The 27,458-nt window shown below is 47.2% G+C and overlaps 1 protein-coding gene across 6 annotated transcripts in view; it reads left to right on the top strand.

Moving 5' to 3' along the window:
* The first annotated feature begins 1,087 nt into the window (after nucleotides 1-1,087).
* Nucleotides 1,088-27,458, top strand: part of ABCC9 (ATP binding cassette subfamily C member 9) — a 180,949-nt gene continuing 154,578 nt past the window's right edge. Inside the window, exons 1-3 of one of the 6 annotated variants that reach the window (XM_073562292.1) lie at nucleotides 15,759-15,784; nucleotides 19,118-19,418; nucleotides 26,900-27,050. In XM_073562292.1, the coding sequence (XP_073418393.1) occupies nucleotides 26,906-27,050 (145 nt within the window). In that variant the 5' untranslated portion in view covers nucleotides 15,759-15,784; nucleotides 19,118-19,418; nucleotides 26,900-26,905. Of the gene's footprint in view, nucleotides 1,226-15,758; nucleotides 15,785-18,765; nucleotides 19,419-26,899; nucleotides 27,051-27,458 lie in introns of those variants that run through there. The other 5 variants (XM_073562295.1, XM_073562294.1, XM_073562291.1 and 2 more) reach the window with 5 other exon arrangements.

Below are 27,458 nucleotides of genomic sequence, written 5' to 3'. Positions count from 1 at the left end.
ACACCCGCGGCCGGACGATCCCACACCCGCGGCCGGACGATCCCACACCCGCGGCCGGACGATCCCACACCCGCGGCTGGACAATCCCGCGGCCGCATATCAGGGTCCTTTACAATGACATGTCTCCATTTACTGTAAGAATTAACATTTTTGGGGATATTTTACATGAATTCTCAGTGGCCAGGAGGGGCCACAGCATAGGTGGAATAACGCTGCCAAAATGAAGTAATGAAATAGGTCAGCAGAAGCTAAAATGTGTGTAAATGTGATTTTCTCACTTTAAAAAAAAAACAAAACATTGAGGGGAAAAGATATTTTGGGTTTAAAGTTTTCCCACCTTTACCAGAAAAAGCTTAACCCCACATTAAGCAGTTACCCTGCGGGTGCCCGGACACAAGGCGACATGCGGAAACAGCCAGCTGCCTTACTCTGGTGCCTGCGATGGTCGAATGCGACTAGTCACACAGTTACAGAACGTTGACTGTCTCTTGTTTGTTTTTATATTTTTTAGAAATGTTTTTACAAGATGCCGACGATCCTTGCACCAAACTGAAATGTAATTTAAGCAAAATGACAATGCAAGATTGTGACGTCGCTATACGAAGGTTCACGACCGAGAGCGAACATGCGGCAACAGCAGGCAGAAAGATCCTGCGGTGTAAAAAGTAAGTACGGACATGTGCCATTACAGAATGCAGCGGGACCGTGAAATCGAGAAAGAATCACATCCCAAAAGCAACACATGCAGCTGCCTCCGTATCCAGGCGGCGTGCGCACACGTCTGATGTTAGGACGATGCAGCCGCTGGAAAAGTGATCTGAACCAACGTGCACTTTACCTGTCACCAGAATGGAGATTTCTCTTAATACAAATCTGGCTCGCACAGCCCAAAACTCAGGAAAACCACTCTCAGTCGCTCACAATAAGCTTTGATTTCAGAATTTGGTTTTCGTTGCACAATAAGCAGTGTGTCAGCTGTAATACCGACCCTCCTATCTTGTGTTGTGCAGCTACGGGGTTTTCTCACAAGATTAGAGTAGGATCAAAAAGTGAATTTATTCCAGTTCTTCACTACAGACAGTGACTCTCCTCTATTCTATAGAGTCATTACTCACAGCGTGATCTTCACACTGGACCTCCAGCAGCTTGGATTGTGGCCTCTCCACTCTTCCTCCAGACTCCGCGACCACTGACCACAGTCCGGCTCTTCTTCTCCTTGGCCCAGGTAAGACGCTTCTGGCGTTGTCTATTGGTCATGAGTGGCTGACACAGTGATGAAGATGGAAATGTCGTTCTCCAGCAGGACTTGGCCCCTGTCCACACGGCCAAAAGTACCAACGCCTGGTGTACACACAACAGTATCGCTGGGCCTGATTGGCAGCAAACTCGCCTGACCTTAACCCCATAGAGAATCTATGGAGTATTGTCAGGAGGAAGATGAGAGACACCAGACCCAACAATGCAGACGAGCTGAAGGCTGCTATCAAAGCGACCTGGGCTTCCATAACCTCTCAGCAGAGCCACAGGCTGATCTCCTCCATGCCACGTCGTATTCATGCAGAAGGAGCCCTGACCAAGTATTGAGGGCATTTACTGATCATACATTTCAGGAGGACAACATCTCAGATTTCACAATCATTTTTCAGGCTGGTGTTATACAGTATTCTAATTTCCTGAGATAATGACTTTTGGGTTCTCATTGGCTGTAAGCCATAATCACCAACATCACCAGAAATAAACCCGTGACATAGATCACTCTGTGTGTAATGACTCTCTAGAAAAGAGGAGAGTCACTGTCTGTATTGGAGAACTGAAATAAATTCACTTTTTGATGATATTCTAATCGTGTGAGAAGCTCCTGTAGTAATGCTGCATATGATAGAACAATTCACAGTCACACTGAGTGACTATACAGCTACAACACTTTAATATACAGCTGTGCTCAAAAGTTTACACACCTCGGCAGAATTTTTGCTTTCTTGGCCTTTTTTTCCAGAGAATATGAATGATAACACCAAACCTTTTCCTCCACTCATGGTCAGTGGTTGGGTGAAGCCATTTATTGTAAGTCTACTGTGTTTTCTCTTTTTTTAATCATAATGACAACCCAAAACATCCAAATGGGCCTGATCAAAAGTTCACATACCCCATTTCTTAATACCATGTATTGCCCCCTCTAACATCAATGACAGCTTGAAGTCTTTTGTGGTAGTTGTGGATGAGGTTCTTTATTTTCTCAGATGGTAAAGCTGCCCACTCTTCTTGGCAAAAGCCTCCACTTCCTGTAACTTCCTGGGCTGTCTAGCATGAACTGCGCACTTGAGATCTCCCCAGAGTGGCTCAATGATATTGAGGTTAGGAGACTGAGATGGCCACTCCAGAACCTTCACTTTGTTCTGCTGTAGCCAATGACAGGTCGACTTGGCCTTGTGCTTTAGATCATTGTCATGTTGGAACGTCCAAGTACGTCCCATGCGCAGCTTCTGGGCTGATGATTGCAAATTTGCCTCCAGTGTTTGCTGATAACGTGCTGCATTCATCTTTCCTTCAACTTTGACCAAGTTTCCTGTGCCTTTGTAGCTCACACATCCCCAAAACATTTGCGATCCACCTCCATGCTTTACAGTAGGAATGATGTTCCTTACATCATTGGTCTTGTTGACCTCTCTCCAAATGTAACGTTTATGGTTGTAGCCAAAAAGTTCAATTTTGGTCTCATCACTCCAAATTACCTTGTTCCAGAAGTTTTGAGGCTTGACTCTGTGCTGTTTTGCATATTGTAGGTGAGATACTTTGTGGCTTTTGCCCAGTAATGGCTTTCTTCTGGTGACTCGACCATGCAGACCATTTTTCTTCAAGTGCCTCCTTATTGTGCATCTTGGTACAGCCACACGGCTAGTTTTCAGAGAGTCCGGTATTTCAGCTGATGTTATTTGTGGATTTTTCTTTGCATCTCGGACAATTTTCCTGGCAGTTGTGGATGTCATTCTTTGTTGGGCTACCTGACCGTGGTTTTGTTTTTATAGAGCCCCTGACTTTCCATTTGTTGTTCACAGTTTGAACGCTGCTGACCGGCATTATCAATTCCTTGGATATCTTTTTGTATCCCTTTCCTGTTTTATACAGTTCAACTACCTTTTCCTGTAGAGCCGTTGACAATTCTTTTGCTTTCCCCATGACTCACAATCCAGAAACGTCAGTGGCTGGATGAAAGATGCAAGAGTCTGTCTGGATCCCAGAAACTTACCCAGTTTTTATACACACACACTGATTACAAGCAAACAGGTCACAGGTGAGGATGTTACCTTTAGTAGCCATTCACACCCATTTGTGTCAACTTCTGTGCATGTTATCAGGCCAAAATCACCAGGGTATGTAAACTTTTGATCAGGGTCATTTGAATGTTTTGGATAGTCATTATGATTTAAAAAGAGAAAACACAGTAGTTTTACAATAAATGGCTCCACCAACCACTAACCATGAGTGGAGAAAAAGTTTTGGTGTTATCATTAATATTCTCTGAAAAAAGGCCAAGAAAGCAAAAATTCTGCCGGGGTATGTAAACTTTTTTTAGCACAACTGTACATCACACTGAGCGACTATACAGCTACAGCACTTCAATATATATCACACTGGGTGAGTATACCGCTATATCACATCCCTATATATCACACTGAGTGATTATACAGCTACAGCACTTCAATATATATCACACTGAGTGACTATACAGCTATATCACATCACTAATATATCCCACTGAGTAACTATATAGCTACAGCCCTTCAATAGATATCACACCGACTATACAGCTACAGCACCTCCCTGTATATTACACTGTGTGACTATGCAGCTATATCGCATCCCTATATATCACACTGGGTGATTATGCAGTTACAGGACCTCCCTATATATCACACCGAGTGACAATACAGCTACAGCACCTCCCTATATATCACACCGAGTGACAATACAGCTACAGCACCTCCCTATATATCACACTATGTGACCATACAGCTACAGCACCTACCTGTATATCACACCGAGTGACTATACAGTTACAGCACCTCCCTATATATCACACTGTGTGACAATACAGCTACAGCACTTCCCTATTTATCACACTGTGTGACAATACAGCTACAGCACTTCCCTATATATCACACTGAGTGTCTATACAGCTACAGCACTTCCCTGTATATCACACTGTGTGACAATACAGCTACAGCACCTCCCTGTATATCACACTGAGTGACTATACAGCTACAGCACCTCCCTATATATCACACTGAGTGACTATACAGCTATAGCACTTCTCTATATATCACATGGAGCGTCTATACAGCTACATCACTTCCCTAGATATCACACTGAGTGACTCTACAGCTGCAGGACTTCCATATATATTACATTGAGTGACTATACAACTACAGCACTTCCCTATATATCACACTGAGTGACTATACAGCTACAGCACTTCCCTATATATCACACGGAGTGACTATACAGCTACAGCACTTCCCTATATATCACACGGAGTGACTATACAGCTACAGCACTTCCCTATATAACACACGGAGTGACTATACAGCTACAGCACTTCCCTATATAACACACGGAGTGACTATACAGCTACAGCACTTCTCTATATATCACATGGAGTGACTATACAGCTACAGCACTTCCCTATATAACACACGGAGTGACTATACAGCTACAGCACTTCTCTATATATCACATGGAGTGACTATACAGCTACAGCACTTCCCTATATATCACACTGAGTGACTATACAGCTACAGCACTTCCCTATATATCACACTGAGTGACTATACAGCTACAGCACTTCTCTATATATCACATGGAGTGACTATACAGCTACAGCACCTCCCTATATAACACATGGAGTGACTATACAGCTACAGCACTTCCCTATATATCACACTGAATAACTGGACAACTACAGCACTTCCCTATATAACACACGGAGTGACTATACAGCTACAGCACTTCTCTATATATCACATGGAGTGACTATACAGCTACAGCACCTCCCTATATATCACACGGAGTGACTATACAGCTACAGCACTTCTCTGTATGTCACATGAAGTGACTAAACAGCTACAGCACTTCCCTATATAACACACGGAGTGACTATACAGCTACAGCACTTCCCTATATAACACACGGAGTGACTATACAGCTATAGCACTTCCCTATATAACACACGGAGTGACTAAACAGCTACAGCACTTCCCTATATAACACACGGAGTGACTATACAGCTACAGCACTTCCCTATATAACACACGGAGTGACTATACAGCTACAGCACTTCTCTATATATCACACTGAGTGACTATACAGCTACAGCACCTCCCTATATATCACACTGAGTGACTATACAGCTACAGAAATTATACTATATGTCACTAGAAACTTTGATCCCATTTTTATGATAATCTGAAGTAGTCCGCCACAACTGTATGATGTCTTAATCTATGCCTAAACTGTGTGATTGGAGCGCCTATCCCTACACAGCACCAGAAGAAAATGATCTTTGGGCGGCCCCAATCTTTTACACTGTCTGTGATAGTGCCTCCTGACTGGCTGTGCTGTACTATGTGATCAGCTTGCTGCAGGGCATTATGGGAAGCCCGTGCCATACGCCAATCACTGAGTTCAGCAAGTGTCAAATTGCTTAGGATTTTTTTTAAGATAATAATCCTCCTTCCCCGCTCTGATTGGTGTAAGTCCTGGACGTCACATAGTCGCCACCAAGGACTCCCCGGACCCCACATCACAGCAGAGGCCAATGATGGGGGGATACAATGTATCTATCACTGCACGCATGTTTCATTCCTATTTGCAACATTATTGTGTGGGGTAAAGAGGTTGCGCTGAATGGCAGATCTGCCCCACAGTACATCCCCAGCCCCAGGACACTCTCCAGAACTCCCTCCTACCTCGGTGGACGACCCCTTTAAGATAAAACCTGTAACCTGCAGACGAGAGGTCAGAGAGCCCTGAGCCCCATCATTATGTCTCTGCTCCTATAACCAGTGATAGACGAGGGGGACGGTCACCCTATAACGGCCCACAATCCCGGAACCCCGGCTCAGATACAGAACCCACAGAGGAGCTAATTACAGTCATTAATAAAAAGACATCGAGGAAGATGGCGGCGATAACCCAGAATCCAGGAAATGGGAAAAGATCATTCTACTCCCCCCTATCATATCCCACACTGGGGGTCTCTCTCCCACAGCAGAGCAGGAAGTGTCTGCTATTTCCCACGACCCTGACCTCAGTAATGAGATCCAGTGCCACCCAAGCATCATCCCATCATCAGCGCAAATCCGAGAGTCACACGCAGGACCATGGGGGAAGGAAAAGGGGGAAACAACAAATGTATGGAGGGCAAAACCGTCATAACAGTGCAAGAACAGACAAGGGGGTAAATGTATGGAGCAAACACTGCACAGCACCACTCCTCCTGTATATATACACTGCACAGCACCACTCCTCCTGTATATATACACTGTACAGTACCACTCCTCCTGTATATATACACTGCACAGTACCACTCCTCCTATATATATACACTGCACAGTACCACTCCTCCTGTATATATACACTGCACAGTACCACTCCTCCTGTGTATATACACTGCACAGCACCACTCCTCCTGTATATATACACTGCACAGTACCACTCCTCCTGTATATATACACTGCACAGTACCACTCCTCCTGTATATATACACTGCACAGTACCACTCCTCCTGTGTATATACACTGCACAGCACCACTCCTCCTGTATATATACACTGCACAGTACCACTCCTCCTGTATATATACACTGCACAGTACCACTCCTCCTGTATATATACACTGCACAGTACCACTCCTCCTGTATATATACACTGCACAGTACCACTCCTCCTGTATATATACACTGCACAGTACCACTCCTCCTGTATATATACACTGCACAGTACCACTCCTCCTGTGTATATACACTGCACAGCACCACTCCTCCTGTATATATACACTGCACAGTACCGCTCCTCCTGTATATATACACTGCACAGTACCACTCCTCCTGTATATATACACTGCACAGTACCACTCCTCCTGTATATATACACTGCACAGTACCACTCCTCCTGTATATATACACTGCACAGTACCACTCCTGTATATATACACTGCACAGTACCACTCCTCCTGTGTATATACACTGCACAGCACCACTCCTCCTGTATATATACACTGCACAGTACCACTCCTCCTGTGTATATACACTGCACAGCACCACTCCTCCTGTATATATACACTGCACAGTACCGCTCCTCCTGTACATATACACTGCACAGTACCGCTCCTCCTGTATATATACACTGCACAGCACCACTCCTCCTGTATATATACACTGCACAGTACCACTCCTGTATATATACACTGCACAGTACCACTCCTCCTGTGTATATACACTGCACAGCACCACTCCTCCTGTATATATACACTGCACAGTACCACTCCTCCTGTGTATATACACTGCACAGCACCACTCCTCCTGTATATATACACTGCACAGTACCGCTCCTCCTGTACATATACACTGCACAGTACCGCTCCTCCTGTATATATACACTGCACAGCACCACTCCTCCTGTATATATACACTGCACAGTACCGCTCCTCCTGTGTATATACACTGCACAGTACCACTCCTCCTGTATATATACACTGCACAGTACCACTCCTCCTGTATATATATACTGCACAGTACCACTCCTCCTGTACATATACACTGCACAGTACCGCTCCTCCTGTGTATATACACTGCACAGTACCGCTCCTCCTGTATATATACACTGCACAGTACCGCTCCTCCTGTATATATACACTGCACAGTACCACTCCTCCTGTATATATATACTGCACAGTACCACTCCTCCTGTACATATACACTGCACAGTACCGCTCCTCCTGTGTATATACACTGCACAGTACCGCTCCTCCTGTATATATACACTGCACAGCACCACTCCTCCTGTATATATATACTGCACAGTACCACTCCTCCTGTACATATACACTGCACAGTACCGCTCCTCCTGTGTATATACACTGCACAGTACCACTCCTCCTGTATATATACACTGCACAGTACCACTCCTCCTGTATATATATACTGCACAGTACCACTCCTCCTGTACATATACACTGCACAGTACCACTCCTCCTGTATATATACACTGCACAGTACCGCTCCTCCTGTATATATACACTGCACAGTACCACTCCTCCTGTATATATATACTGCACAGTACCGCTCCTCCTGTATATATACACTGCACAGTACCGCTCCTCCTGTATATATACACTGCACAGTACCACTCCTCCTGTATATATATACTGCACAGTACCGCTCCTCCTGTATATATACACTGCACAGTACCACTCCTCCTGTATATATACTCTGCACAGTACCACTCCTCCCGTATATATACAGTGAGTAGGGAGAAGACATAGTACTGTGGAGGCCGGAAAGTGTAAAACTAAACGGCCATACATTGTGATCAATAATATATATTATATATCATGATCCACATATTAGAACTATCCAAAAGAGGACACTGCACATTCAATAGAAGCTACCCAAGAAGAAAAAGCAGTCAAAAATCCATAAAACATAATTTTATTAAATAATGTAAAATATTATATAAGGACATACGGTGTGTGGTAGGGAAAACAGGAATAAAGAGCATAATGGTCAACAAAGGAGACCAGCCACACTGCAAGCATCGCTCCAAGAATAAGCTTATTAAATTGAACAGAATAGCAAACGTCAGACAGGGAAAGAATGGCACATGTTGTTATGGCAAGGAGTGTATTGAAACATCACCATGCAGCCAAAGGATGGTATCCTATAACATGGCACACTACCCTGCCCATCAAAGACACATGACATCCATAACTGATGCTATGTAAAGCATCAGAAACAAGAGCAAAAGTAACTAGTTATACCTGGAAGCAGTGGTGGCAGTGGGGTCGGTCCAGACGCGCGTTTCGGAGCCAAGAGACTCCTTCCTCCTGAGGAAGGAGTCTCTTGGCTCCGAAACGCGCGTCTGGACCGACCCCACTGCCACCACTGCTTCCAGGTATAACTAGTTACTTTTGCTCTTGTTTCTGATGCTTTACATAGCATCAGTTATGGATGTCATGTGTCTTTGATGGGCAGGGTAGTGTGCCATGTTATAGGATACCATCCTTTGGCTGCATGGTGATGTTTCAATAAACTCCTTGCCATAACAACATGTGCCATTCTTTCCCTGTCTGACGTTTGCTATTCTGTTCAATTTAATAAGCTTATTCTTGGAGCGATGCTTGCAGTGTGGCTGGTCTCCTTTGTTGACCATTATGCTCTTTATTCCTGTTTTCCCTACCACACACCGTATGTCCTTATATAATATTTTACATTATTTAATAAAATTATGTTTTATGGATTTTTGACTGCTTTTTCTTCTTGGGTAGCGTATATATACAGTGCACAGTACTGCTCCTTGTGAGGAACGGGCAGGCCGCTGCCACCAAATTGTGACGGACAGCGGACCCTGTGTCACCACTAGGTCACGATCCCACCACTGACACCGGTGTATCAGCAGACGGAGGGACGTGACGCACTGCCGGCACACGGCTATCACAGGCACAGTGGGGGCTTATCTTAGTTATCCCACCACCGGCACCATGTGGCAAAAACCCAACAAGCTAATCTCGCTCTAACAATTTACCACAGGGGGGTATTTTGGATGCCCCACCACTGCTAACAACCTTCCAAGAACTGCGGGGATTTATGTATATCCCGCTTTCCCAGTTCCACTTTGGAACTCGCAGCTCTCTGGCACCCCCCTTACCCTCAGGTCAGTCAGGGAACTGCACCTAGGATAATTAGTCGCCGGACGGGCTGCTTGTTGTGCATGGGCAATTAGACTACGGCAGTAAGGGAATTATCAATGCTGTGGCCTCAACCACTCATTCAGCAATATAAGACCCTTGTGTACTGCCAGCTAGCCTCGCCAGCTGCGCACACCACGCTGCCACCAGCCACGTTTTATTTAATCAAAGAGTTAATTAAGAGGGTCTGCGGCAAACCCCTGAAATTAGTAGCAATTATCTAAAAAAGGCGCATAGTTAGTTTCTTAGAGCATGGAGACAGAGCTAATAGATTTTATCATTTATTCCCAAAAGAATGCGGGCAGTGATTACATAGATAAAAATTGCTATAAAGTTGACACATTTCATATGTACAATACAAATATAACATAAAGGGGATTAAAAAGACAGAAAGTAACACTCACATGTGCTTAGTCGGTATCAGGCAGACCGTGTGGCTGGGGAGAGAAGGCGGAGCCACACGTCTCCACTCATCTGGGTTCTGGTCGGCACGGACGCTGTAGCTCCCACTGACACATTGTAATGGAGGGGTGCCTGGGGGTAACCCAGGATCAGTAATGTATGTACACAGTGACTGCCCCAGCAGAATAGTGAGTGCAGCTCTGGAGTATAATACAGGATGTAACTCAGGATCAGTAATGTAATGTATGTACACAGTGACTGCACCAGCAGAATAGTGAGTGCAGCTGTGGGGTATAATACAGGAGGTAACTCAGGATCAGTAATGTAATGTATGTACACAGTGACTGCACCAGGAGAATAGTGAGTGCAGCTCTGGAGTATAATACAGGATGTAACTCAAGATCAGTAATGTATGTACACAGTGACTGCACCAGCAGAATAGTGAGTGCAGCTCTGGGGTATAATACAGGAAGTAACTCAGGATCAGTAATGTATGTACACAGTGACTGCACCAGCAGAATAGTGAGTGCAGCTCTGGGGTATAATACAGGAGGTAACTCAGGATCAGTAATGTATGTACACAGTGACTGCACCAGCAGAATAGTGAGTGCAGCTCTGGAGTATAATACAGGATGTAACTCAGGATCAGTAATGTAATGTATGCACACAGTGACTGCACCAGCAGAATAGTGAGTGCAGCTCTGGAGTATAATACAGGAGGTAACTCAGGATCAGTAATGTAATGTATGTACACAGTGACTGCACCAGCAGAATAGTGAGTGCAGCTCTGGAGTATAATACAGGAGGTAACTCAGGATCAGTAATGTAATGTATGTACACAGTGAGTGCACCAGCAGAATAGTGAGTGCAGCTCTGGAGTATAATACAGGAGGTAACTCAGGATCAGTAATGTAATGTATGTACACAGTGACTGCACCAGCAGAATAGTGAGTGCAGCTCTGGAGTGTAATACAGGAGGTAACTCAGGATCTGTAATGTATGTACACAGTGACTGCACCAGCAGAATAGTAAGTGCAGCTCTGGGGTATAATACAGGATGTAACTCAGGATCAGTAATATAATGTATGTACACAGTGACTGCACCAGCAGAATAGTGAGTGCAGCTCTGGAGTATAATACAGGAGGTAACTCAGGATCAGTAATGTAATGTATGTACACAGTGACTGCACCAGCAGAATAGTGAGTGCAGCTCTGGAGTATAATACAGGAGGTAACTCAGGATCAGTAATGTAATGTATGTACACAGTGACTGCACCAGCAGAATAGTGAGTGCAGCTCTGGAGTATAATACAGGAGGTAACTCAGGATCTGTAATGTAATGTATGTACACAGTGACTGCACCAGCAGAATAGTAAGTGCAGCTCTGGAGTATAATACAGGATGTAACTTAGGATCAGAAATGTAATGTATGTACACAGTGACTGCACCAGCAGAATAGTGAGTGCAGCTCTGGGGTATAATACAGGAGGTAACTCAGGATCTGTAATGTATGTACACAGTGACTGCACCAGCAGAATAGTGAGTGCAGCTCTGGAGTATAATACAGGAGGTAACTCAGGATCAGTAATGTAATGTATGTACACAGTGACTGCACCAGCAGAATAGTGAGTGCAGCTCTGGAGTGTAATACAGGAGGTAACTCAGGATCTGTAATGTATGTACACAGTGACTGCACCAGCAGAATAGTAAGTGCAGCTCTGGGGTATAATACAGGATGTAACTCAGGATCAGTAATATAATGTATGTACACAGTGACTGCACCAGCAGAATAGTGAGTGCAGCTCTGGAGTATAATACAGGAGGTAACTCAGGATCAGTAATGTAATGTATGTACACAGTGACTGCACCAGCAGAATAGTAAGTGCAGCTCTGGAGTATAATACAGGAGGTAACTCGGGATCAGTAATGTAATGTATGTACACAGTGACTGCACCAGCAGAATAGTGAGTGCAGCTCTGGGGTATAATACAGGATGTAACTCGGGATCAGTAATGTAATGTATGTACACAGTGACTGCACCAGCAGAATAGTGAGTGCAGCTCTGGGGTATAATACAGGATGTAACTCAGGATCAGTAATGTAATGTATATACACAGTGACTGCACCAGCAGAATAGTGAGTGCAGCTCTGGAGTATATTACAGGATGTAACTCAGGATCAGTAATGTAATGTATGTACACAGTGACTGCACCAGCAGAATAGTGAGTTCAGCTCTGGAGTATAATACAGGATGTAACTCAGGATCAGTAATGTATGTACACAGTGACTGCACCAGCAGAATAGTGAGTGCAGCTCTGGAGTATAATACAGGATGTAACTCAGGATCAGTAATGTATGTACACAGTGACTGCACCAGCAGAATAGTGAGTGCAGCTCTGGGGTATAATACAGGAGGTAACTCAGGATCAGTAATGTATGTACACAGTGACTGCACCAGCAGAATAGTGAGTGCAGCTCTGGAGTATAATACAGGATGTAACTCAGGATCAGTAATGTAATGTATGCACACAGTGACTGCACCAGCAGAATAGTGAGTGCAGCTCTGGAGTATAATACAGGAGGTAACTCAGGATCAGTAATGTAATGTATGTACACAGTGACTGCACCAGCAGAATAGTGAGTGCAGCTCTGGAGTATAATACAGGAGGTAACTCAGGATCAGTAATGTAATGTATGTACACAGTGAGTGCACCAGCAGAATAGTGAGTGCAGCTCTGGAGTATAATACAGGAGGTAACTCAGGATCAGTAATGTAATGTATGTACACAGTGACTGCACCAGCAGAATAGTGAGTGCAGCTCTGGAGTGTAATACAGGAGGTAACTCAGGATCTGTAATGTATGTACACAGTGACTGCACCAGCAGAATAGTAAGTGCAGCTCTGGGGTATAATACAGGATGTAACTCAGGATCAGTAATATAATGTATGTACACAGTGACTGCACCAGCAGAATAGTGAGTGCAGCTCTGGAGTATAATACAGGAGGTAACTCAGGATCAGTAATGTAATGTATGTACACAGTGACTGCACCAGCAGAATAGTGAGTGCAGCTCTGGAGTATAATACAGGATGTAACTCAGGATCTGTAATGTAATGTATGTACACAGTGACTGCACCAGCAGAATAGTGAGTGCAGCTCTGGAGTATAATACAGGAGGTAACTCAGGATCAGTAATGTAATGTATGTACACAGTGACTGCACCAGCAGAATAGTGAGTGCAGCTCTGGAGTATAATACAGGAGGTAACTCAGGATCTGTAATGTAATGTATGTACACAGTGACTGCACCAGCAGAATAGTAAGTGCAGCTCTGGAGTATAATACAGGATGTAACTTAGGATCAGAAATGTAATGTATGTACACAGTGACTGCACCAGCAGAATAGTGAGTGCAGCTCTGGGGTATAATACAGGAGGTAACTCAGGATCTGTAATGTATGTACACAGTGACTGCACCAGCAGAATAGTGAGTGCAGCTCTGGAGTATAATACAGGAGGTAACTCAGGATCAGTAATGTAATGTATGTACACAGTGACTGCACCAGCAGAATAGTGAGTGCAGCTCTGGAGTGTAATACAGGAGGTAACTCAGGATCTGTAATGTATGTACACAGTGACTGCACCAGCAGAATAGTAAGTGCAGCTCTGGGGTATAATACAGGATGTAACTCAGGATCAGTAATATAATGTATGTACACAGTGACTGCACCAGCAGAATAGTGAGTGCAGCTCTGGAGTATAATACAGGAGGTAACTCAGGATCAGTAATGTAATGTATGTACACAGTGACTGCACCAGCAGAATAGTAAGTGCAGCTCTGGAGTATAATACAGGAGGTAACTCGGGATCAGTAATGTAATGTATGTACACAGTGACTGCACCAGCAGAATAGTGAGTGCAGCTCTGGGGTATAATACAGGATGTAACTCGGGATCAGTAATGTAATGTATGTACACAGTGACTGCACCAGCAGAATAGTGAGTGCAGCTCTGGGGTATAATACAGGATGTAACTCAGGATCAGTAATGTAATGTATATACACAGTGACTGCACCAGCAGAATAGTGAGTGCAGCTCTGGAGTATATTACAGGATGTAACTCAGGATCAGTAATGTAATGTATGTACACAGTGACTGCACCAGCAGAATAGTGAGTTCAGCTCTGGAGTATAATACAGGATGTAACTCAGGATCAGTAATGTATGTACACAGTGACTGCACCAGCAGAATAGTGAGTGCAGCTCTGGAGTATAATACAGGATGTAACTCAGGATCAGTAATGTAATGTATGTACACAGTGACTGCACCAGCAGAATAGTGAGTGCAGCTCTGGAGTATAATACAGGATGTAACTCAGGATCAGTAATGTAATGTATGTACACAGTGACTGCACCAGCAGAATAGTGAGTGCAGCTCTGGAGTATAATACAGGATGTAACTCAGGATCAGTAATGTAATGTATGTACACAGTGACTGCACCAGCAGAATAGTGAGTGCAGCTCTGGGGTATAATACAGGAGGTAACTCAGGATCAGTAATGTAATGTATGTGCACAGAGACTGCACCAGCAGAATAGTGAGTGCAGCTCTGGGGTATAATACAGGATGTAACTCAGGATCAGTAATGTAATGTATGTACACAGTGACTGCACCAGCTGAATAGTGAGTGCAGCTCTGGGGTGTAATATAGGAGGTAACTCGGGATCAGTAATGTAATGTATGTACACAGTGACTGCACCAGCAGAATAGTGAGTGCAGCTCTGGGGTATAATACAGGATGTAACTCAGGATCAGTAATGTAATGTATGTACACAGTGACTGCACCAGCAGAATAGTGAGTGCAGCTCTGGGGTATAATACAGGATGTAACTCAGGATCAGTAATGTAATGTATGTACACAGTGACTGCACCAGCTGAATAGTGAGTGCAGCTCTGGGGTGTAATATAGGAGGTAACTCGGGATCAGTAATGTAATGTATGTACACAGTGACTGCACCAGCAGAATAGTGAGTGCAGCTCTGGGGTATAATACAGGATGTAACTCAGGATCAGTAATGTAATGTATGTACACAGTGACTGCACCAGCTGAATAGTGAGCGCAGCTCTGGAGTATAATACAGGATGTAACTCAGGATCAGTAATGTAATGTGTGTACACAGTGACTGCACCAGCAGAATAGTGAGTGCAGCTCTGGGGTTTATCACCAGTGTAGGGTCAGCTATGTATAGATGTTGGGGGTCCCAGTAGCAGCGCAGTGTGTTGGTGTGTGATGATGAGGGTCGCCTCTGTATAGCTGCCATCCTGCGCTGCACGGTGCAGTCTGCTCTCCTCCCCTCCCGTGCCCGTGGTCTCCCCTCCCCCTGCACTTCGCTCTCATCATCCCGGTGCCGGTGTCTCCTCAGTGAGTAGCGGAGAAGCTCGGGGGGGGGGGGGGGGATGAGGGTTGTCGTCACATCCTTGTATGGGATGTTGGGGTCACAGCTGTGTTTCTTGGTGTCTGGATCTGATCATTAGGGGAGGATGGGGTGATGGCTGTGGGGGATCACCGGTAGTACAAGGGGTGCGCTGTGTCTGTATGCGAAGTGTTGGCCGGGGAGGGAAGGGTTAATGTCTCTGTGTTACTAGATACATATAAATGAGAGGAAAAATCTATACATTGTATCACAGGGAGTATAACTACAGGCACACTGTGCTGTACAAGATGCCGGCTGCCCACCCCCTCTCCCCCCTCTACCACCACGTGACCTGTGCAGGAACACTATACTTCCTGTATCTCTTTTATTATAAAATATCAAAAACAATACAACACAACATTCCAGAAAAGAAAACACATAAACCAAAATACACACATTAATCATACACTTAGGACATACAGAAGCTTGTGCAAAACCGCAACTTGTTATAGTCCCCAAGCTTTCCAGCTTAGGGGACCCCCAGCAGGAACTTTCCAACAGAAAACTTTCCCATAAAATAATGAAAAACAGTTTTTAATCTTTCACTCCCCATTCACACTTCCACCCATACCTATATACGGGAAAACAAAAACAATATTCTTGGCCCATGCTGCCTTAAATAAACCTAGCCAATTCTTTTTTGGCAAAATTACCTACACCAGCTTAAGGCTGTGTGCACACGATGCAGATTTGCAGCGGTTCCGCAGCGGATTTTACCGCGCAGAAACGTTGCATTTCTGCATTGTGATGTACAGTAGCCTTAAAATCAATGTAAAAAAAAAACGCTGTGCAGACGCTGCGGATTTTCCCACGGTACAAAATCCGCAGCATGTTACTTCTTTTGTGCAGTTTTCCATCTCCCCTGTCACCAAATCCGCAGGGGAAAACCGCGATGGAAAAGCGCACAAAAAACGCATGAAAAATGGAAGAAATCCGCAGGAAAAATGCAGGTCATTTGACCTGCGGATTTCTTCCATTCTGCACGGAAAAATCCGCAGGGCTCAAAACTCCGTCTGCACTCAGCCTAACACACACATATATATATATTTTATTTATTTATTTTTTTTATTATTTTTTCCCACCACCCACACCACAGGTCCATAAATGTCCATGGCCTTATCACGTCTAGGCCTGATGAGCACGAAAGTTTATGCCCACAAGCAAAACCCTCACCCATTTGCCCCACTATGTGCTCAGAAATGGTCCATTTTCCATAATTTCCATGGTCCATGGTATATGGTATATCCATTCGCCACTTTCCCTTTGTTTTAGGGTCCTTTTACTTTTTTTTTCCGCTCTCACCCCCCCCATTCACACCCCTCCCAACCTCACTACGCCCCCCACTATATATCCTGTATTATACCCCAGAGCTGCACTCACTATTCTGTTGGTGCAGTCACTGTGTACATACATTACATTACTGATCCTGAGTTACCTCCTGTATTATACTCCAGAGCTGCACTCACTATTCTGCTGGTGCAGTCACTGTGTACATACATTACATTACTGATCCTGAGTTACCTCCTGTATTATACCCCAGAGCTGCACTCACTATTCTGCTGGTGCAGTCACTGTGTACATACATTACTGATCCTGAGTTACATCCTGTATTATACTCCAGAGCTGCACTCACTATTCTGCTGGTGCAGTCACTGTGTACATACATTACATTACTGATCCTGAGTTACATCCTGTATTATACCCCAGAGCTGCACTCACTATTCTGCTGGTGCAGTCACTGTGTACATACATTACATTACAGATCCTGAGTTACATCTGTATTATACTCCAGAGCAGCACTCACTATTCTGCTGGTGCAGTCACTGTGTACAGACATTACATTACTGATCCTGAGTTACATCATGTATTATACCCCAGAGCTGCACTCACTATTCTGCTGGTGCAGTCACTGTGTACATACATTACTGATCCTGAGTTACATCCTGTATTATACTCCAGAGCTGCACTCACTATTCTGCTGGTGCAGTCACTGTGTACATACATTACATTACTGATCCTGAGTTACATCCTGTATTATACCCCAGAGCTGCACTCACTATTCTGCTGGTGCAGTCACTGTGTACATACATTACATTACAGATCCTGAGTTACATCTGTATTATACTCCAGAGCAGCACTCACTATTCTGCTGGTGCAGTCACTGTGTACAGACATTACATTACTGATCCTGAGTTACATCATGTATTATACCCCAGAGCTGCACTCACTATTCTGCTGGTGCAGTCACTGTGTACATACATTACATTACTGATCCTGAGTTACATCCTGTATTATACTCCAGAGCTGCACTCACTATTCTGCTGGTGCAGTCACTGTGTACATACATTACATTACTGATCCTGAGTTACATCCTGTATTATACCCCAGAGCTGCACTCACTATTCTGCTGGTGCAGTCACTGTGTACATACATTACATTACTGATCCTGAGTTACATCCTGTATTATACCCCAGAGCTGCACTCACTATTCTGCTGGTGCAGTCACTGTGTACATACATTACTGATCCTGAGTTACATCCTGTATTATACCCCAGAGCTGCACTCACTATTCTGCTGGTACAGTCAGTGTGAATGGAGAGTATACTTTAGCCATTACTTTGTATATTTCTGCAGGGGGCGCTGTGCGTCACTGTGCGGTGCAGATGTAATAATCGCTGTGCCCCCCAGAGCTTCTCCATACCCCCGCTGGCTGCACACCTCCTGTGTCACTGTTTGTAATATAGCATACCCCCTGATCTTTTCATCAGAAGGTACCGACCGCCAGATACGGGACAAAGGGGCTCACATAAATGTGAAGCGCTGTAATGTTCATCTAATAAAGCCCCCCAGTCAGCAGCCCCCCAGTCAGCAGTCCCTCCTGATTAGCAGCCCCCCAGTCAGCAGTCCCTCCTGATTAGCAGCCCCCCAGTCAGCAGCCCCTCCTGATTAGCAGTTCCCCAGGACTAGTCTTGTCTCCTTTCACCACCATAGATGGAGTCTCTCACTTGTCCTGTCACTGAACCCCAGATCAGCAGATGTCAATAAGCCCCTAATATCAGGATGCTCTCAGCATGTAAGGGTGAACCCCAATATGAAGTCCCATGTGATGGAGAATCCCCCACCAGGAGCAGAAGCCTGGACCCCAGAGCTGCTGCTGACGCTCCTGTTTCCTCTCCGGCTCTTGAGATTCTCCGCATAATTTTGGAGCAGAAGATCCGAGAGGAAACTGGAGAGGAGGCAGCAGCTGATCTCACAGCCTAAAAATAATCCTGCTCCAGCAGCCGAGTGACCGGAGCCCCCAGAGCCGTGTGACCGGAGCCCCCAGAGCCGTGTGACCGAAGCCCCCAGAGCCGTGTGACCGAAGCCCCCAGAGCCGTGTGACCGGAGCCCCCAGAGCCGTGTGACCGGAGCCCCCAGAGCCGTGTGACCGAAGCCCCCAGAGCCGTGTGACCGAAGCCCCCAGAGCCGTGTGACCGAAGCCCTCAGAGCCGTGTGACCGAAGCCCCCAGAGCCGTGTGACCGAAGCCCCCAGAGCCGTATCTATCCTGTCCCCAGCAGCTACCTGGAGTCTGACTCTACAAGGTAAGAGCCTGGGCAGCAGTGCTGGGGGTAAGTGCCAGAGGGGTCAGTGCTGGGGGGAGTCAATGCCAGAGGGGTCAGTGTTGGGGGGGTCAGTGTTGGGAGAGTCAGTGCCAGAGGGGTTAGTGCTGGGGGCTCAGTGCCAGAGGGGTCAGTAATGGGGGATCAGTACTGGGGGGAGTCAGTGCCAGATGGGTCAGTGCAGGGGGGTTAGTGCCAGAGGGGTCAGTGCTGGGGGCGCTCAGTGCCAGAGGGGTCAGTACTGGGGGATCAGTGCTGGGGGAGTCAGTGCCAGAGGGGTCAGTGTTGGGGGGGGTCAGTGTTGGGAGAGTCAGTGCCAGAGGGGTTAGTGCTGGGGGCTCAGTGCCAGAGGAGTCAGTAATGGGGGATCAGTACTGGGGGGAGTCAGTGCCAGATGGGTCAGTGCAGGGGGGTCAGTGCCAGAGGGGTCAGTGCTGGGGGCGCTCAGTGCCAGAGGGGTCAGTACTGGGGGATCAGTGCTGGGGGAGTCAGTGCCAGAGGGGTCAGTACTGGGGGATCAGTGCTGGGGGAGTCAGTGCCAGAGGGGTCAGTGCTGGGGGCTCAGTGCCAGAGGGGTCAGTACTGGGGGATCAGTGCTGGGGGAGTCAGTGCCAGAGGGGTCAGTACTGGGGGATCAGTGCCAGAGGGGTCAGTACTGGGGGAGTCAGTGCCAGAGGGGTCAGTACTGGGGCATCAGTGCCCGAGGGGTCAGTACTGGGGGATCAGTGCTGGGGGAGTCAGTGCCAGAGGGGTCAGTGCTGGGGGCTCAGTGCCAGAGGGGTCAGTACTGGGGGATCAGTGCTGGGGGAGTCAGTGCCAGAGGGGTCAGTACTGGGGGATCAGTGCTGGGGGCTCAGTGCCAGAGGGGTCAGTGCTGGGGGCTCTGTGCCAGAGGGGTCAGTACTGGGGGATCAGTGCTGGGGGAGTCAGTGCCAGAGGGGTCAGTACTGGGGGATCAGTGCCAGAGGGGTCAGTACTGGGGGATCAGTGCTGGGGGAGTCAGTGCCAGAGGGGTCAGTGCTGGGGGCTCAGTGCCAGAGGGGTCAGTACTGGGGGATCAGTGCTGGGGGCTCAGTGCCAGAGGGGTCAGTGCTGGGGGCTCAGTGCCAGAGGGGTCAGTGCTGGGGGAGTCAGTGCCAGATGGGTCAGTGCTGGGGGATTAGTGCCAGAGGGGTCAGTGCTGGGGGATTAGTGCCAGATGGGTCAGTGCTGGGGGAGTCAGTGCCAGAGGGGTCAGTGCTGGGGGATCAGTGCTGGGGGAGTCAGTGCCAGAGGGGTCAGTGCTGGGGGATTAGTGCCAGAGGGGTCAGTGCCAGATGGGTCAGTGCTGGGGGAGTCAGTGCCAGATGGGTCAGTGCTGGGGGATTAGTGCCAGATGGGTCAGTGCTGGGGGAGTCAGTGCCAGAGGGGTCAGTGCTGGGGGATCAGTGCTGGGGGAGTCAGTGCCAGAGGGGTCAGTGCTGGGGGAGTCAGTGCCAGATGGGTCAGTGCTGGGGGAGTCAGTGCCAGATGGTTCAGTGCTGGGGGATTAGTGCCAGATGGGTCAGTGCTGGGGGATTAGTGCCAGATGGGTCAGTGCTGGGGGATTAGTGCCAGAGGGGTCAGTGCTGGGGGAGTCAGTGCCAGATGGGTCAGTGCTGGGGGAGTCAGTGCCAGATGGGTCAGTGCTGGGGGATTAGTGCCAGATGGGTCAGTGCTGGGGGATTAGTGCCAGAGGGGTCAGTGCTGGGGGAGTCAGTGCCAGAGGGGTCAGTGCTGGGGGAGTCAGTGCCAGATGGGTCAGTGCTGGGGGATTAGTGCCAGATGGGTCAGTGCTGGGGGATTAGTGCCAGATGGGTCAGTGCTGGGGGATTAGTGCCAGATGGGTCAGTGCTGGGGGAGTCAGTGCCAGATGGGTCAGTGCTGGGGGAGTCAGTGCCAGATGGGTCAGTGCTGGGGGATTAGTGCCAGATGGGTCAGTGCTGGGGGATTAGTGCCAGAGGGGTCAGTGCTGGGGGAGTCAGTGCCAGAGGGGTCAGTGCTGGGGGAGTCAGTGCCAGATGGGTCAGTGCTGGGGGATTAGTGCCAGAGGGGTCAGTGCTGGGGGATTAGTGCCAGATGGGTCAGTGCTGGGGGATTAGTGCCAGAGGGGTCAGTGCTGGGGGAGTCAGTGCCAGATGGGTCAGTGCTGGGGGAGTCAGTGCCAGATGGGTCAGTGCTGGGGGATTAGTGCCAGATGGGTCAGTGCTGGGGGATTAGTGCCAGAAGGGTCAGTGCTGGGGGAGTCAGTGCCAGAGGGGTCAGTGCTGGGGGATTAGTGCCAGAGGGGTCAGTGCTGGGGGATTAGTGCCAGATGGGTCAGTGCTGGGGGATTAGTGCCAGATGGGTCAGTGCTGGGGGATTAGTGCCAGAGGGGTCAGTGCTGGGGGAGTCAGTGCCAGAGGGGTCAGTGCTGGGGGAGTCAGTGCCAGATGGTTCAGTGCTGGGGGATTAGTGCCAGATGGGTCAGTGCTGGGGGATTAGTGCCAGATGGGTCAGTGCTGGGGGATTAGTGCCAGAGGGGTCAGTGCTGGGGGAGTCAGTGCCAGAGGGGTCAGTGCTGGGGGAGTCAGTGCCAGATGGGTCAGTGCTGGGGGAGTCAGTGCCAGATGGGTCAGTGCTGGGGGATTAGTGCCAGAGGGGTCAGTGCTGGGGGAGTCAGTGCCAGAGGGGTCAGTGCTGGGGGAGTCAGTGCCAGATGGGTCAGTGCTGGGGGATTAGTGCCAGATGGGTCAGTGCTGGGGGATTAGTGCCAGATGGGTCAGTGCTGGGGGATTAGTGCCAGATGGGTCAGTGCTGGGGGATTAGTGCCAGATGGGTCAGTGCTGGGGGATTAGTGCCAGATGGGTCAGTGCTGGGGGATCAGTGCTGGGGGATTAGTGCCAGATGGGTCAGTGCTGGGGGATTAGTGCCAGATGGGTCAGTGCTGGGGGATCAGTGCTGGGGGATTAGTGCCAGATGGGTCAGTGCTGGGGGATTAGTGCCAGATGGGTCAGTGCTGGGGGATCAGTGCTGGGGGATTAGTGCCAGATGGGTCAGTGCTGGGGGATTAGTGCCAGATGGGTCAGTGCTGGGGGAGTCAGTGCCAGAGGGGTCAGTGCTGGGGGATCAGTGCTGGGGGAGTCAGTGCCAGATGGGTCAGTGCTGAGGGATTAGTGCCAGATGGCTGTACCCTGGGGGTTAGTGCTGGACCAATCGATGCTGGGAGGTCAGTGACAGAGTCTCGGTGCCGGAGAAGTCAGTACTGGGGGGGGGGGGTCAGTGCTGGATGGGGACACAATGGGGTCAGTGCAAAAGGGGGACACATTGGGTTAGTGCTGGGGGAGGACACATGGGATCACTGCTCGGGAAAGGTGTGTGTGTGTGTGGGGGGGTGTCAGTGCTGGTGGGACCGATGCTGAGGTCTATGTCGGGAAGGGGACAGTGTGGGGTCGGTGCCGGGAAGAGGGCAGCGTGGGGTCAGTGCTGGAGTCTGAATGTTCTCATCATTCCTCTAGTCTGGATCGGTGTCAGGACGGTTGGAGGCTGCACATTAACCCCTGCTGCCCCCTGGACCTTGTTACACTGGACCGGTTCCATGTTGTGAAATCACTGATCTTTCTATCTTTCTATTGATACAATGTATCACAATATTTACAGTCTTATATCTGTGCAAAACACCGGACAATGTTCAATGTACCCCCTGTATATGGTATATATCATAATATCGTATCCCCCTGTGCATTATATACATTGTATCCCCCTGTATATGGTATACAGTGGGAAAAAAAGTCTTTAGTCGCCACCAATTGTGCAAGTTCTCCCCCTTATATAGAGGAGAGCGGCCTGTAACTGACATCATAGGTCGACCACAACTATGAGAGTCACAATGAGGAAACAAATCCAGGAAATCACCTTGTCTGATTTGGGAAGATTTATTTTGCTAATTATGGTGGAAAATAAGTATTTGGTCACCTAAAAACCTGCAGGATTCCTGTCTCTCACAGACCTGTAACTTCTTCTTTAAGAGGCTCCTCTGTCCTCCACTCATTACCTGTAGTAATGGCGCCTGTTTATAAAAGACACCTGTCCACAACCTCACACAGTCACACTCCAAACTCCACTATGGTGAAGACCAAAGAGCTGTCGGAGGACACCAGAAACAAAACTGTAGCCCTGCTCCAGGCTGGGAAGACTGAATCTGCAATAGGCAGCAGCTTGGTGTGATGTAATCTACTGTGGGAGCAATAATAAGAAAATGGGAGAAATACAAGACCACTGATCATCTCCCTCCATCTGGTGCTCCAGACAAGATCTCACCCCGTGGGATCAAAATAATCACAAGAACGGTGAGCAAAAATCCCAGAACCACACGGGGGACCTAGTGAATGACCTGTATAGAGCCGGGACCACCGTAACAAAGGCTACCATCAGTAACTCACTACGCCGGCAGCGACTGAGATCCTGCAGTGCCAGACATGTCCCCCTGCTTAAGCCAGTACATGTCCGGGCCCGTCTGAAGTTTGCTACAGAGCATTTGGATTATCCAGAAGAGTATTGGGAGAATGTCATATCGTCTGATGAAACCAAAGTAGAACTGTTTGGTAGAAACAATACTCGTTGTGTTTGGAGGAGACAGAATGCTGAGTTGCATCCAAAGAACACCATACCTACTGTGAAGCATGGGGGTGTGTTATGAATCGGTCACCGAGGAGGATGGCAGGAACAGGCTAAGCCACCAGAAGACCAGAGAGGTTGGTAACTAAGCAGATTGCAGACCCCTGATCCTATCCGCACAACTAACAGTAGTCGTGGAGCATTCCTACGATGCCCTAGACGCCTCGTCACAGCCGGAGGACTAACTAAGCCTAAAGACAGAAAGATGAAATCTAAACTGCCCTGGAGCAGATCCCCAAAGGAATAGATAGCCTCCAAACATATATTGTCGGTGAGACAAGATGAGACACAAACATAGGCAGAGAACAGACTAAGCAAACGGTGGGGCCCACACTGACTAGACAGGACAGAAAAGATACTGTCTGCAATCACGCACAAAACCCTGAAAAAGTCCAACACTACTGATATACAAAAAACCTGAGATCACACGATCTCACCCCTGCTAGATCAGCACTCTGGTATAAGCTGGCAGCAAAGCAAAAAGATACTAACATAACAGGGGACTGAACAAGCTGCAACATATGAAGCAGGGCCCAGCGCTGCCCCCAGGAGGGAGCACATTGAACCGTAGCAGCAAAACAGTAAGCAAAAAAAAGGCACAACCAGATTAGATGCAAAGGATTAGCAAAAGAATCACTTAGCTGAACCATGCAGATCAGGCAGGGGACAATAGAGCTCCAAATGCACACTGAAGAAATCACCAGCAACCTCCAAGAGCAGCCAGCTCAATTATATGCTCCCAGCCAATAATCCCAGGTTTCCAATTATCGTTGTCAGGTGGGGAACTTCCATCCACCTGGCCAGCTCCATTACTCTTAGCAACCACCAGAGGGAGCAGAGGGAGCTTCGGCTCAGAACTCCGAGCAAGAGAATTCACAACAGGGGTGGCAACATCGTGCTTTGGGGCTGTTTCTCTGCAAAGGGACCAGGACGACTGATCTGTGTATATGAAAGAATGAATGGGGCCATGTATCGTGAGATTTTGAGTGCAAACCTCCTTCCATCAGCAAGGGCATTGAAGATGAAACGTGGCTGGGTCTTTCAGCATGATAACGATCCCAAGCACACCCCCAGGGCAACGAAGGAGTGGCTTCGTAAGATGCATATGAAGGTCCTGGAGTGGCCTAGCCAGTCTCCAGATCTCAACCCCATAGAAAACCTTTGGAGGGATTTGAAAGTCCGTGTTGCCAAGCGAAAAGCCAAAAACATCACTGCTCTAGAGGAGATCTGCATGGAGGAATGGGCCAACATACCAACAACAGTGTGTGGCAACCTTGTGAAGACTTACAGAAAACGTTTGACCTCTGTCATTGCCAACAAAGGATATATCACAAAGTATTGAGATGAAATTTTGTTAGTGACCAAATACTTATTTTCCACCATAATTTGCAAAATAAATCTTCCCAAATCAGACAAGGTGATTTCCTGGATTTGTTTCCTCATTGTGACTCTCATAGTTGTGGTCGACCTATGATGTCAGTTACAGGCCGCTCTCCTCTATATAAAGGGGAGAACCTGCACAATTGGTGGCGACTAAATACTTTTTTTTTTCCTATTGTATATCGTATACCCCTTTATATGGTATATATCATAATATTGTATCCCCCTGTATATGGTATATGTCATAATATTGCATCCTGTGTTGTATTATACTCCAGAGCTGCACTCACTATTCTGCTGGTGCAGTCACTGTGTATATACATTACTGATCCTGAGTTATCTCCTGTATTATGCTCCAGAGCTGCACTCACTATTCTGCTGGTGCAGTCACTGTGCACATACATTACATTACTGATCCTGAGTTACATCCTGTATTATACTCCAGAGCTGCGCTCACTATTCTGCTGGTGCAGTCACTGTGTACATACATTACATTACTGATCCTGAGTTACCTCCTGTATAATACTCCAGAGCTGCACTCACTATTCTGCTGGTGCAGTCACTGTGCACATACATTACATTACTGATCCTGAGTTACCTCCTGTATTATACTCCAGAGCTGCGCTCACTATTCAGCTGGTGCAGTCACTGTGTACATACATTACTGATCCTGAGTTACCTCCTGTATAATACTCCAGAACTGCACTCACTATTCTGCTGGTGCAGTCACTGTGCACATACATTACATTACTGATCCTGAGTTACCTCCTGTATTATACTCCAGAGCTGCGCTCACTATTCAGCTGGTGCAGTCACTGTGTACATACATTACTGATCCTGAGTTACCTCCTGTATAATACTCCAGAGCCGCACTCACTATTCTGCTGGTGCAGTCACTGTGCACATACATTACATTACTGATCCTGAGTTACATCCTGTATTATACTCCAGAGCTGCGCTCACTATTCAGCTGGTGCAGTCACTGTGTACATACATTACTGATCCTGAGTTACCTCCTGTATAATACTCCAGAGCTGCACTCACTATTCTGCTGGTGCAGTCACTGTGTACGTACAATACATTACTGATCCTGAGTTACCTCCTGTATTATACTCCAGAGCTGCGCTCACTATTCAGCTGGTGCAGTCACTGTGTACATACATTACTGATCCTGAGTTACCTCCTGTATAATACTCCAGAGCTGCACTCACTATTCTGCTGGTGCAGTCACTGTGTACGTACAATACATTACTGGTCCTGACAGTTGCGTGCTTTATTATACTCCAGAGCTGCGCTTCATTTTTACATTACAGCAGGGTGGACTCTGGGCCAGTGGTCTTGTGATTGCAGCTCCGGATGTGAGAGGAGTATGGTGTATTCTGCCGCTTACTCCATCTTCTGTGTTGCAGGTAGATATGAGCCTCTCGTTCTGTGGGAATGACACGAACACCTCCTACAATGTGAATAACGGCGTGCTGAACAATATCTGCTTCCTGGACGCCCTGAACCTCGTCCCTCACGTCTTCCTGCTCTTTATCACTTTTCCAATTCTCTTCATTGGTGAGTGTCATGTGGGCTGCTGATGATGATTATGGGGATGCATACATATCTACAGTTGTGGCCAAAAGTATTGACACCCCTGCAATTCTGTCAGATAATACTCAGTTTCTTCCTGAAAATGATTGCAAACACAAATTCTTTGGTATTATTATCTTCATTTAATTTGTCTTAAATGAAAAAACACAAAAGAGAATGAAGCAAAAAGCAAAACATTGATCATTTCACACAAAACTCCAAAAATGGGTGAGACAAAAGTATTGGCACCCTCAGCCTAATACTTGGTTGCACAACCTTTAGCCAAAATAACTGCGACCAACCGCTTCCGGTAACCATCAATGAGTTTCTTACAATGCTCTGCTGGAATTTTAGACCATTCTTCTTTGGCAAACTGCTCCAGGTCCCTGATAT

This window comes from Dendrobates tinctorius, unplaced genomic scaffold (genome assembly GCF_039654945.1).
Source record: "Dendrobates tinctorius isolate UK_male_01 unplaced genomic scaffold, ASM3965494v1 ptg000344l, whole genome shotgun sequence".
Taxonomy (NCBI): domain Eukaryota; kingdom Metazoa; phylum Chordata; class Amphibia; order Anura; family Dendrobatidae; genus Dendrobates; species Dendrobates tinctorius.
Note: the sequence above shows the minus strand (reverse complement) of the source record. Positions and strands in the feature narration are given on the sequence as shown.